This window comes from Poecilia formosa, unplaced genomic scaffold (assembly GCF_000485575.1).
Source record: "Poecilia formosa unplaced genomic scaffold, Poecilia_formosa-5.1.2 Scaffold762, whole genome shotgun sequence".
In the NCBI taxonomy this organism is placed as follows: Eukaryota; Metazoa; Chordata; class Actinopteri; order Cyprinodontiformes; family Poeciliidae; genus Poecilia; species Poecilia formosa.
This window is the reverse complement of record NW_006800701.1, coordinates 25,559-39,074: the sequence shown is the minus strand read 5'-3', so window position 1 is coordinate 39,074 and position 13,516 is coordinate 25,559. Positions and strand designations below refer to the sequence as shown.

Sequence of the window (13,516 nt, the reverse complement as noted above, 5' to 3'; positions counted from 1 at the left end):
CTGAAAACCCCCCAAAACAGAAATCAAAGTGTCCAAAAAAAAGGATTCGGTAATGAGGAGCTCCACCATTGTTGTTGATGACTTCAAACAATCATTTAGGCTTGATGCCAGTGTTTCCAGGAGGCTAGTGGGAACGTTGCTCCAAGTGTTGAAGATGGCTTCACGAAAGGCATCCACTGTCTGGAACTGATGTCCATTTTTTGTAAACTTCCATCCCCAAATGTTCTCAATTAGGTTTAGATCCGGGGAACATGCAGGATGGTCCAAAAGAGTGATGTTATTCTCTTGGAAGAACTCCTTTGTCAGGTGGGCATTGTGAACTGCAGCATTGTCCTGTTGAAAAACCCAATCATTATCACACAGACGAGGGCCCTCAGTCATGAGGGATGCCCGCTGCAACATCTCCACATAGGCAGCTGCTGTTTGACGCCCCTGCACAACCCGAAGCTCCATTGTTCCATTGAAGGAAAACGCACCCCAAATCATGATGGCGCCCCCACCACTGTGCCGTGTAGAAAACATCTCAGGTGGGATCTCCTTGTCATGCCAGTAGCGTTGGAAGCCATCAGGACCATCAAGGTTAAATTTTTTCTCATCAGAGAAGACAACTTTCTTCCACCTTTCAATGTCCCATGTTTGGTGCACTCTTGCAAAGTCCAAACGGGTAATTTTGTGGCGTTGAAGAAGACGTGGCCTTTGAAGACGTTTTTTGTTTCTGAAGCCCTTCTCTCGCAGATGCCGTATGATGGTTATTGAGCTGCAGTCAGCACCAGTAATGGCCTTAATTTGGGTAGAGGATCGTCCCATGTCTTGACGGACAGCCAATCGGATCCTTCGGCTCAGAGCTGGTGAATTTTTTTTTGGGTCTACCACTTGACTTTTTTGTTCCATTACCCTCAGGATTATTTAAAAAATGCAAAATGACTGTCTTACTGCGTCCAACCTCAGCAGCGATGGCACGTTGTGAGAGGCCTTGCTTATGCAGCTCAACAATCCTACCACGTTCAAAGTCAGTGAGCTTTTTTGCTCTTGCCACCAGGAGGTCTTGACAGTGTAAAGACTTGACAGAAAATGACATGGAATCCAGATTTTTGCACAGCTTTTGGCTTTTAAAGACTATGGTCTTAAATTTTTGATCAGCTGAAAAAATCATGTTTGAGTGCAAATGCAGTTTTCAGAACATTCCCTCCTCAAAAGTTCTTGTCTCTTGCACTGATTTTTTCCTTTAACATTGTGAAGCTCTACTTAGAACCTTCTTAAGATTCAATAGTGCAAAATGCAAATTCTTGCAATTTTTTGACTGGTCTTAAGATTTTGTTCAGGAGTGTATGTGGCTGCTATTTCCTATTGGCATGTTGAGCTGAATGGTTGTTCGGTGGGCTGAGACAAGGATGTTGTACTGTTTTGAGAGGTGCTTGGCATTTGCACCCACCCAACCGCCCTGTGACACCGGCGTGGGACCTTTCTCTTTGGTCCCTCCCATTTGAGCCCTTGCCATCCGTGGACCTCAAATGGCTCTCACTGAAGATAGTGTTCCTTTTGGCGATGGTTTCTGCAAAACATGTGGGGGAATTGCAGACTCTCTCGATAGCTGAGACCTGCTTCAAGTGGAATCCTGATGTCTCGGGTGTTACACTGTGGCCTGATGTGGCAATTATTCCTCAGGTGTCACTGGCAGCAGGCAGTACCCAGCCGCTCCATCTTGCCCGGTTTGACACCTGATGCTCCTCTGAACAACAGTGTCCTATTTGTGCCCTTGAGACATATATCAATGCCATGGCATCTTTCTGAAAAATGAATAGCCTTTTTGTTTGCTTCCTGGGTTCCCGGAAAGGTCAGGCACTTTCTAAGCAGCAACTTGCACACTGTGTTGTGGATTTGATCGCCAAGGCCAATGCCTTTCAGGGCCGGCCACTGCCAGCAGTAGTGAAGAGCCACTCTACAAGGGGTCTGTCCCCGGCAGGTTAATGACAACAAAGGTGACTTTGTATAAGAATGATCCTTTGCACAAGAATGATCCTTCAGTGCTTGAAGTACCACCTCTGGCTGTCATCCGAGATTCATAGAACTGTAGTAACTTTTGTTATCCCTGATGCTGCTGCATCTTTTCCTATAATACTTTCTTATTCTGCTCAACTTTATATGCTTGGATACAGAACTCTGAGAACGGCCACTTTCTTAAGCTATGCTCTCTTGTGTATTCCCATCTTTGTGGAAGGGCTCTGGGACTGTTTTCTTCAGATTTGCCCAGTCAGCAGTTTTCCCTATGATTCTGTATCCTATTGAACCAGACTGAGAGACCATGTGAAACCTTCATTTTTCAGTTTTTGACAATTTTCTGAGAATTTGAATTTTGGCTTTCATTATCTGTAAGCAATAATCATCACATGTAAGCAATAATCATCACAATTACAAGAAATAAAGACTTAATATTTCACTATGTACAATAAATCTTTGAGTTCCACTTTTGGAAATAAGTGACAAAAAAACAACGAACCTTTTCACAATATAAAATTTTTTGTTGATGTACCTCTATATAGCTGCATTCAATACATTAAATTATTGAAAGGTTAATTTATTTCAGTAGCCCAACTATTTAGGTGAAACGCATTATATAGATTAGACAAAGATTGATGTTATGAAATATTTATTTCTGCTATGATGATGATCTGTGCAAAGCTAATAAAAACATAACATTTATTATTAGAATATTACATCATACCCAGAAAAACATTTTTAATTTTGTTTTAAAAATATGGGCCTAGAGAAAAGTACATCTATTAAGTGATTAAAGGTTATTTTCAAAAGGTGCTTTTAAAAAAAGAGGGAGAGAAATAATTCTACCTCAACAAATACATTCATACGATTGAGGGGCCTACATCTGTTAGATTGAGCTAGTTCTTCACTTTTTGAGCAAGGGGGCCAGGTGGTTGAAAATGGTTCAAGTCTCTAGGGTGGATAATGTAAGAGAGAGAGGTTTGTAGGACAGCAATATCCTACTTTCAATGGCCCAGTTAGGAGAAAATGAAAAATCACCAATGGGAGTGGTTATACACTCATGTCACTTTTTTCTTTGCTCCTGCTGCTCTTCCTTATGTGTACAATATACTTTTAAAACGGTCCACTGTGTTGCTGAGAAATTTTCTGGGGTTTCTGCCTTTCTTTTTGTTCTTTTTAAATGTGCTCAAGTGGAACTTTGTCGACAGCTAATACTTTCAACAGACCTTGAATTATCCTTGTTCATCCTTGTTTAACTCGAAGCGGTCTTACAGGGAGAGTCTATAATGAAAGAAAATGGACTAAATTTATACAACAATTTTCTACTCATTAGAGTCACATTCACCCACTTATAAACATTCATACACTTTGCCCAGGAAGAAGCTGGAATTGAACCTGCAACTTAAAGATTTCAAGACTCATCCCACTAAGCCAAAGACGGCCGTAAAATGCCACAAAAGGGCATATTTTATCTAGTTCAGATGCAAAGATGTTTTTTTTGTTGTTTTTTTTTCCACTTTCAAAGTCAGCAGAAAGCTTTGATGACTGACATCAGTAGCAGAGAAACCTCACTGAAATTACTTGAATAGTTTTGTTCCTGATGTCTGGGCAATTAGAAGTTGGCATTTTTTTCTTGCTCTTCAATTCTACTTATTAAGGCTTCTCCGTTTTAGCACACTGTTAAAGGTGATCTGTCTGAAATTCTTTTATCACTATGTACAATTACAAGGGTCACCTCTCACAAAGGGAACAATTATTTAAGAAAGAAGCATGGCTTTATATTGATTGTTTTCTTCTTTAATTACTTAAGAATGATACTTCTGAATATGATAAAGATGCTTTGCAAATGTTTTTGAGCAGATTATGTACAGCCTTCCATTTTCCTAAAAGTGATTTTAAAAATAGTGGATTGAACATCCTAAAGTCCTGACCACTGAGACATAAAACACACACACACATATGTAAGCAAGCATGTTAAGATGGCTTGTTTTCTTCATATATGTTCCATCTGTATGCCTCTTGATAATAAAAAGGACCAGCCAAGTGGAGAGTTGTTCCACATTTTAAGGAGTTTTTATTTTTATTTTTTTTTACTAATTTGACATTATAACAACCACTTATTGTCTCCTATTTGCATTTGACAACATGAATTTGTAAAGCCTCCTCACTTACGAACTGTTATTTTAGGTTTCTGAACTAGAAGCCCATGGAGGCCAGGGACCCAGCGAGCTGCTGAAGGATGAGCTAACTCAGTCCCTGGAGGAGCTGGAGGCCTTGCTGAAGGCCAAAGATGAGGTTGGAAAGTCCCTCGTATTTCCTCACCGTTGAAATAATTATCTGCTTCAAGTAATGTGCACATCACAATAAGTGATGCAATGTGTTCCTTTCATCTGATTTTCAGGAAATTCACATTTTACAAAGTAAGAAAGCAGAGTACCATGAGATGGAACATGAGCGGGATGAAGCCATTCTCAGATTAAGGGTAGGCGTGACAGACAATGAGCTAAATGCATAAGTACTAAATAGCCAGGTGTTAGATGATGCTCAACAGTAGTGAGCACACTTCCTCTAATGCGCTAACAGCAGAGTTAATTATTTGTTTAGCACTTTTGCAAATGTGCTAAATATTTAAGCATATTTAGATTTTCCTAAATTAATTTTTTTAAATTCTACAGCACTAATTTACTTTGCTGTTTTGTAAACTGTTGAAGTTTTAATTATCAACTGGTAAGAATTCTTCAAGTGGTTCACATTGCAAAATTTTAATATTGTCGGGGGATAAAACCTGGAAGACCAAAGAAAATGTAGCATTTCATCGTACAGTGTGTGATGTCCAGCCACATGGCAAGAGCAACACACCACACACAAACCCATTTCACTTACCGACATTCAGATGTCAGATGAGAAAACTCAAAACCTCTCAAGACCAAATTTGAGCTCAGAGCAAACAAATATGGCCAAAGCGACGACGATAGATTTTGAAATATATTTAACAGAGCAAAAAAACAATACAAGAATGTCTCCAACATCTACAGGACTATTTGGTGCTCGGTGGCAAGTTTTTGTTTTCTCTGTATCTTTTGTGTACATTTCCCTTACTTTGCTTTCTGTTTGGCTACCTGTCACATTCAACAAGCTGTATTTATATTTGTCGTCTGTAGGGATGCTCCAATCAAGTTTTGTCCTGCCGATTCTGATACTGATCCTCCATGAGGGCCGATCACTGATAACGAGCACATAGATTGGTTATTTGTTTTTCTATTTAAGTATAAGTGCTATTTGATCTGGCAAAATGGAACCATAAAATTTAGGGTGTTTGTTTACTCTAAATTCATGTATGATATAGTGGGATTTTCTGTCTGGAATCTGAATGTCAGTGAGAGAAATCGGTTTGTGTGTGGTGTGCTCTTGCCGTGTGGCTGGACTCCACACGTGGTACAATCAAACACTTTATACCCATTTTCTATACACCCTTGTCCCTTGGAGGGGTCGGGAGGTACTGGTGCCTATCTCCAGCTAACGTTCCGGGCGAGAGGCGGGGTCACTCCGGACAGGTCGCCAGTCTGTTGCAGGGCAACACAGAGACACACAGGACACACAACCATGCACACACACACACTTGCATCTAGGGACAAATTAGGAGAGGCAAATTAACCTGACAGTCATGTTTTTGGACTGTGGGAGGAAACCGGAGAACCCAGAGAGAACCCACCATGCACAGGGAGAACATGCAAACTCCATGCAGAAAGACCCCAGACTGGGAATCGAACCCAGAACCTTTCTCTGGGTTCGATTCAAGGCAACAGCTCTACCAACTGCACCACTGTGCAGCCCCCCTAAGATTATACATAAAATCAAATAAATATCACAATACTGCCTATATCAAAATACTCTTAAGTAAAAAAGGAAACTTTCATTCAAAGTCAAATGCAAGTTGCATTCAAATAAATAACCCTGTGTCACTAAATCAAAACTGCCTGATAGCATGGCTAATTGTTTTGTTTTGGTTCTGATTGATTGTTATGACCAAGTGGTGTAATTCTGCAGAACACACAGAAGAGGCAGAGGAGCACCATTTTTTTTTCCTTTTCCCACAGATTATCTATCTACTGTTAGAACAGCGAAAGTTTTAATACATATGTTCAAACTTTTTTTAAGTTAAGGAGAAGTTTAATGTGAGAGAATACTGTCTGGTAGAGCTCCAATCCCGCTACGTCTGCATCTCAGAAGTACGTAGCAGCGATCCAAAAGTAAGAGCAGAGCCCAGCATCTTCCACCACTATCTCGATGACTTAAATCATTTTTCAGGTTATTTGCTAAGCTTTCTGACCGTTATGCTCATCCAAGTAAGTGTTGGGAATTGTGCGCTGCTTTACCTGCTATCTGGCAGCTCCAGATGTCTTTTTTTTTCTGCAGTAAGCCTCAATATAGCCATACTCCGTCAAGTGCTTGTTTTCTAAATCTCATATTGAATCACTGTGTTGATGCATTTTGACATGCGTCACCCTGAGGTATTTTTTCGTTGCAAGACGCAAAATTCCCACCACTCTGAGCGTCAAAGTTCCACCCAACTTTGCTTATGATTTGCTGCAGTACGCTTGCGCAGTGTGGAGAAAAGGGGGAGATGTGCTGCTCACTGGCTTCTGCAGGCTGCAAAGTATGAGATACTGGTGATCGGCGATCACTGATCATACACTTTTTCACGGATCATCTGATTATTGGTGGATGATCGATCAGCACACCACTAGTCATCAGGGAACACCATACATGATGCAATATTGGACATGTTGAATATCCATGATTTAGATCAGAGCAGTCCCAATGCCCTTCAGAGAGGACCAGATCACTCTTACCACAGACAGGAATTTCTCTCAAGATTATCTTAAGAGCCATCCTGATAATTGGGGCATCCTTAAGATTATTGGAAGAAACTAGGCATTAGGTGCTTATTTTAAAGTGTCTAATGAAGACTGCTTAGGCAGAAGTTCCATTTTTCCTCTTCACATTCTCTTTTTCCTTCCCAATAACCCTATTTCAAACAAGAAACATGGAGAGCCCCAAATGCTAAAATAGTTTTTTTTAAAAAAAGAAAATATTATCTTTTCCTTTATTTTATATTATTTCTTTTCTAGTTTTCTTTTATGTGCTGCTCTCTTTTGTCTTTTGTTTGGTCACTTCGCCCCTCTTGCCTGCTGGTGATGGTTGGAAGGCCCAACTGTGCAATACGGCCGGGCAGCTGTGGCTGTGATCCAGAACTTGCCACAGTTAGCGTGTAAATGTGTGCATGAATGGAAATTAGTAATTTCATTTTAAGTGTCTTAGGGTGTCTTAATAAAGCACTATATAGGTCTAATATTTCATTTCCTTATCTTACTGAAAATTAAACTATAGTAAGGTAATGAAAAATGGAATCTTGACCAAATCAATTATTTTCCAAGACTTAGTTCATTCTAAAATCATTTTTTAATGTCACTTTCTACACACTCCCAGTAACTTCATGATGGTATGAGGAATGAGCAAATTATTATATTGTCTCATTCTCTGTGGTTCTTATTGTAACAATGTCTTATGCTCACTGTAGGAAATGGAGATGCGAAGCTCAGAGTTGGAGCGTCGCATCCAGAACACAGAGCAGACACTGAGTAATTCTCTGGAGGAACGAGATCGCATGGATACTGAGATCCAGAGGGCCATAGAAATTCTGGACATTAAGATTTTTGACCTGAACGATCTTCGGCAGAGCCTTGTAAAGCTTCTTGACAAATAAGAAGGGCTGAGGAAAGATGTCAACATGGAATCAACTGACAGAAAAGGAATACCTAATGTGGTTACATTTCCCATTGTTATAGCAACAAGCAAACTAAAAAGGTTTGAGCTGATCCCTGTGCTACAGAGCACATAAATCACTATTGGAAGGGAGGATCACTCCATATCTGTGCTCAACCAGAGGTTGCTGTGTATTCATCAAGATAATTTACAGTAGGTAGAGGCCTAAGCAACATCATATGTGGTAATGCTTCTCAGACCTAATCTATAGCTTCAAGTTGCATTCAAAAATTAACTAAATGCAATAAGCAAATTTTAAATAAGTGCTTTAATAACATAGATTTTCAAACAGGTACTAGTATTTTCATTAAACTTGTAAAAGATAGCAGCACAGTGCTATAATAAATAAACAGCAATTTTGTTCGTCACAACAATTTGAGACTGTAAGAGAAAAGGAGCAAAACGCTTGATTTTTTTTTTAATGAAGGCAAATACAGAGCAAGAAAAAAATACTGACTTGCCTATTTAAGAAACTTAACTCTAGTTAAATAGATAATCTTATAGTTAGCTTAACATGTCCAAGTTATGCTATGTAATACTGGGAAGACATTGAACTTAAGTTCTTTTTTTTTAATGTAAGTGATCAAATATCAATAGGACTGTATTGTTTGATTAATGGAAATACCAGATCTGAATTTTGACACCAAAGATCAAATGTTAAGTGCAGAATATGTAAGACCTCTGTTAATAATTGCATCTTTTTTTTAAAATAAACTTTAAATTATTATGTCCGAGTAAATCTAAAGAATGTGTTAGTATAGAGAATTTAGGGAAACTAAATTAGGATAAATAAGGCCTTTCTACAGAATATATTTAAGCACACAAATATTTGCCATATTAATTTTACTTTTGAAGATTATCTTCTGTGCGTTACCTTAAACTATACTAACCTTTAGGTTAAGACTAGACATTTCAATGACCATATCATATTTAAGAAAGTTTGTTTTACCTTCAATATTTCATTTAATGTTCTTGATTTCTATCATTTGTTTCACTGATTTATGAACAATAAGCCAGGAGCTTTTGAGAGTTTGGTTGTACTCAATAAATAACTCATATTTCCTGTATAATTTGCAGAATATAATTTGATTGCTTGCATGATTTTTCTCTTTTCAGGCCTTACTGATCACTTCTTCCAATGGTAGTGAAGAGACTTGACAGCTTTGTCTTAGACTCTGAGTTATCAGGGAGGAAATAAATGCAATGTTTTTTTAATAGTTTATTGTGTTGTGCTGTTATTTTGTGAAGGATATCCTATTGTCAGGTTATATAAACTATGCATATGCATTTTAAGTAAGGAAAACAGGAAATTTATTTAAACAAATGTAGACAGGTCAAACATGTTCAAAGTCACAGTTCTTGAGAGAAAATGTTATGAATTCAAACTCAGACTTAGTTTTATACAATACAGTGACGTGTCAACAAAACTTCCAACATCCACAAGATGACATATTGAGTTTTAGACATACTATTGATGCATTGCATATTGCATCAATATGCAATGCATATTGATGCAATATTCAAAAATTAAGATTCAAAAAATACATTTCTTACACTCCATTACATGAGCTTTCAGTAAAAGAATAAGCCATTATGTGTGTTTTCCCCATAAACAAAAAATGTTTATGGTTCGGCTGTACATGGTATCAGCTATATATTAAAGGTGTGAACTAAAGCTGCTTCTCCATTCTCAAGTCTCACTCTAAATGGTTAGTTTCTGGCTCAATTCTACCTCAGTTTGGAGCACCTTTACTAATACAGTCTGTTCTTCACTTTTGAGGGCCTGAATATTGGCAGGAACGTGAACACTCTAAATTAAGTTAATGTGTTAACTTAAGTTTGGGAGCTGGGCCACGCCCAAACCAGACCTCTAATTTTCCAAGCAGCCTATTTATACTGTGCTCACCCATTCATCTCAGTCTGTTAGGTTTCATCAACCGTCAGACCCGTGACTGTTGCTACGATTACAAATCTACAAATTCAACTCACCACGGAATGCGACGTAGCTATTCAGCTCTACCCTTCTGATTCAAATGATGATCTTCAATACCCATCTGCTGCTGAACATTCTCTTCCATTAACAAGACAAGCTCCAAGTCGCAAACGCCTGCGCTCTGTTATCTTTGATACTTGAGCTCTGTCTCACACCACATTACCGACAGTTCAACATCCGTCTAAGGTTAATCCTTCACCTCCAACAACATTTCAATCCCGTGGCTTAGAAGCATCAGACATCAGGCTTGTTCTCCCTGGCCACCACCGCTTCAGAGTCACTCAGCCAAGCAACACCAACACATTTTCCTCAGCGTCTTCCTTCTCCCACATCTTCGGTGACGTCATTCCAATGCCTGCTCATAGACCAACATCGGAGCAGCAGGCTCCTCACCGTGGACTTCCAGAATCTCTTGGCCAAGCAACACCAACATATCCTCATCTCAGCGTTCCTCCGCAGAAACTCAACAGACAACAGCACCACCACCTAAGTCCAAACATTCCGCTTCCTCGTCCAACACCCTATTTCTCCAAGCGGATTAAGCCCCAGGGCTGCTCCCTCATCTCATGCTTGCTTGAGCTGGCCAATTTGGTTCCCTCTTTGCTGGATCAGGTCTCTCTGGATAATGGCTGCCGCTCTGACCTTGCGTTATGGCCTAAGTTGCTCTGTGACTGGAATGGAAGTTCCTTTTACAATGTCCGGACGCCCCCAATCTTGGAAAAATCTAGAACTGTCCCCTCCAAAAATATTGTTGAAGAAACATTGGCATTTTAATAATCAATGTGAAAAGGCAAAAGAAATGAAGAACGAACTAAATCTGCCATTTATCTCAGAAAAAAATAAGAATTATTTTTAGGTCCCCTACCCCCACCATCATTAGAACAATGGTTCAGTCCAACTTGAAGGAAGAGCGCTGCTGAAGGGCACAGGATCCTTAGAGCCACTGAAGTGAGGAGCTAGTTGTTAGCTGTAGCTCTGCCTCACAAACATAAAACCCTCCAGTAAGTAAATACTTAAAAGACATGTAACACATTTTATTTACTTTTACTGCTCAATAAAAAGAAACACATTAACAATAAAGAGCAGACTGCAGTTGGTTATTTTTTTTTTACTTTGGCTGAATCATGATTATCTGCCTCATTACTAAAACTGCTACATTGCTTTCATAGACTTAAGCTTTTTCGTTAAAGGTAGCAAACATCTCATTCATGTTTAACTCTTTAACTTTTAGTTAATTAGAACAGTTTGAAATGGGAGGAGGGACTGGGGGGTGAACTCAGCTCAGAGTGTGGGAGCCGAGAACAGAAGAGAGAACAGATAGAAAAAGCAGAAAGCTGCCTTTATTTCTCAGTCTTCAACATAGAGCCTTTAAAACCACAAAATCAAATCTGAATATTTTTCTATATAAATCCTTGTGCTTTAAATGTTACGTTTAAGTTATAATACCCCCAAGATATTAATTTCTATCTACCTGTTGGTTCTCTGTCATCCAGGACATGGCAAAACTAAAAAAAAGGCTTAAAAATAAAGCAACTTAAGTTATAATTTAAATAACCCATAACTTGTATTGGGAGCCATTTCAATAAATCAACGTTCATGAGGAATTTTAATAGTTACTCATTGAAGCTTTTTTATTTAGAACCTTAAAATTTTGTAAAGGTTAAAGAGATTAGATCAGTGAGACTGAAGAAAATTCGTATAGAAGCAACATTTGAGTTTTAGTTTATTTCTCAATAGGTTGCTTACTGAAAAAAATATGTTTGATGTGCATTACTAGTCATTTTTGGTCCTGCAGCTTGAATGTGGTTTAAAAACTCTTTAAACCACATTTTACATTACATTTCACTGTAACTTTGCCTACCCCCCTAAAATTGGTCTTAAGAAATTTTCCTGTTTATGGTCCCCCCCCCAATAATGAGATGGGATCTACGCCCTTGTTGAAACCAACAGATCAATCATCTCCTAAGAGCAGTCAAGTTCTCCAGAGTGCTGCTAACGACCTCAATATTTGACTCAGGTGTGTCGAAGTTGAGACACATCTAAAAGTTGCAGGAGACCGCCCTCGAAGCCTGGAGTTGCCCCCCCCTGGTCTAGACAGACCCTAGAACAGGGGTGCCCAAAGTCGGCCCTTGAGGGCCGGCATCCTGCATGTTTTAGTTCTCTCCCTGGTTTAAAGCACCTGGATCAAGTGATGGCTTGTTAGAAGGCCTAAGAGGAACATTGACAAGCTGAAAAGGTTGTTACTACCACCAGGGAGAGAACTAAAACGTGCAGGATGCCGGCCCTTGGGAACCGACTTTGGGCACCCCTGCCCTAGAACTATGTAGTCTCCCCATAGCCACTTCTGAAGTCACTCTTTTAGAATAGAGGCAACCACACCATCAGCCACCCAAGGAATCCCTCCACCCTCTCTACAGTCCATCATCACATCTGCCACTGCAAACCAGTGGCGCCAGATTAATTTTTGAGGTGAGGGGGCTATGGGGTGTTTCATCACCTCTGTTACGCACTTTGAATGTCAAGAGCACGCACTTGTTCAATTGATATGATGGCACCTGTCAATCAGTTCAGTGGGTTTGTTACAATTTGTCCCGAAGTAAACAGTAAACACCCCTTACCTGGAGGACAACGTTTTTGGGTCTTCCATGCGCTGCGGTCTGGCTAGATTTGATGAATGTTTGTTATTAAATGCGCTGCGGTCATAGAGATTTGGTGGAAAAATAAAAAGGAAAAAATGTTAAAAGTTGACAGTGGGGAACATGCAGAAGGCAGCTTTATACATGCATTTAGGTGGCGGAATGGACTTTATTCCATTGTCAAATCTAGAGTCTGGAAAAATGTAAAAGACAGAAATGCCTGCAGCCGATCTAAGAACAGCTGAATACAGAAATCGACGGTATTAAAACACCGTGTTTGTATGAAGGTTTTGTCGTCATTTCATCATTGGTGTGAACGAACCAGTAGCGGGTTAAACAGTTGTCCAACCGGGTGGCCCGTAAGCGCTTCAGTTCGCCAGACCACGTGCGCACACACACACACACACGCACGCACACACACACACACACACACACAAAGCTCATAAATCAGTGACCCGCCAGAACCGCGCACACGGTAAAAGCTCTGGCAGCATCCAAACAACCTCTCTTAGAACTACGAGAGGATTCAAACTCCATTCATTCATTTTTTGCTTACAGAAAAGCACCAAGCCGCCAAATTTACAAAAGTAAACTGACCAATAAGATTCTTCTTTTCTGTTTTACTTAGAAAAATTTCAAGGTACACACAGTGCGTACAGCTGTGGGCACCCCTGTGCTCAGCCACACTCTCAGAAATGGCTGTAAATTTACAGTGGAATTCCAGCAGTAACATACTGTGATTCCAAAATACGGTAGGATATTGTCAATTTAATGTCTTCTCTTGTCACAATCAAGACTCACGACAGGCAGTAAACTACCGCAAAATAATTGTACAATACAGTTTTTTTCCTAGGCAACACATTTTACTTGTATTTGCATCTTAGAGAACCAGCATTTAAAGACAATATTAAACGGAAAGAAAAAAAATACTTTCCATAATAAATCTTTTAGGGAATGAATCTAAATCTACAGAGCATAATCAAAAATGTTAGATTACCAGTGTTTGTGTTGTCTGTTAAAAATACAATACTAATTAAACCAGTGATTCTTGAGAAAAGGGACA

General features: G+C 39.4%; 1 protein-coding gene across 4 annotated transcripts in view; it reads left to right on the top strand.

The window, feature by feature from the left end:
* Positions 1–9,044, top strand: part of LOC103131440 (homer protein homolog 3-like) — a 31,512-nt gene extending 22,468 nt beyond the window's left edge. For 3 of the 4 annotated variants that reach the window (XM_007543087.2, XM_016666652.1, XM_007543086.2), the window contains 3 exons: positions 4,186–4,293; positions 4,400–4,480; positions 7,580–9,044. In XM_007543087.2, coding sequence (XP_007543149.1) covers positions 4,186–4,293; positions 4,400–4,480; positions 7,580–7,765 — 375 coding nt within the window. In that variant the 3' untranslated portion in view covers positions 7,766–9,044. The remainder of the gene's footprint in view (positions 1–4,185; positions 4,294–4,399; positions 4,481–7,579) is intronic. The other variant, XM_007543089.2, reaches the window with a different exon arrangement.
* The last annotated feature ends 4,472 nt before the right edge of the window (positions 9,045–13,516 follow it).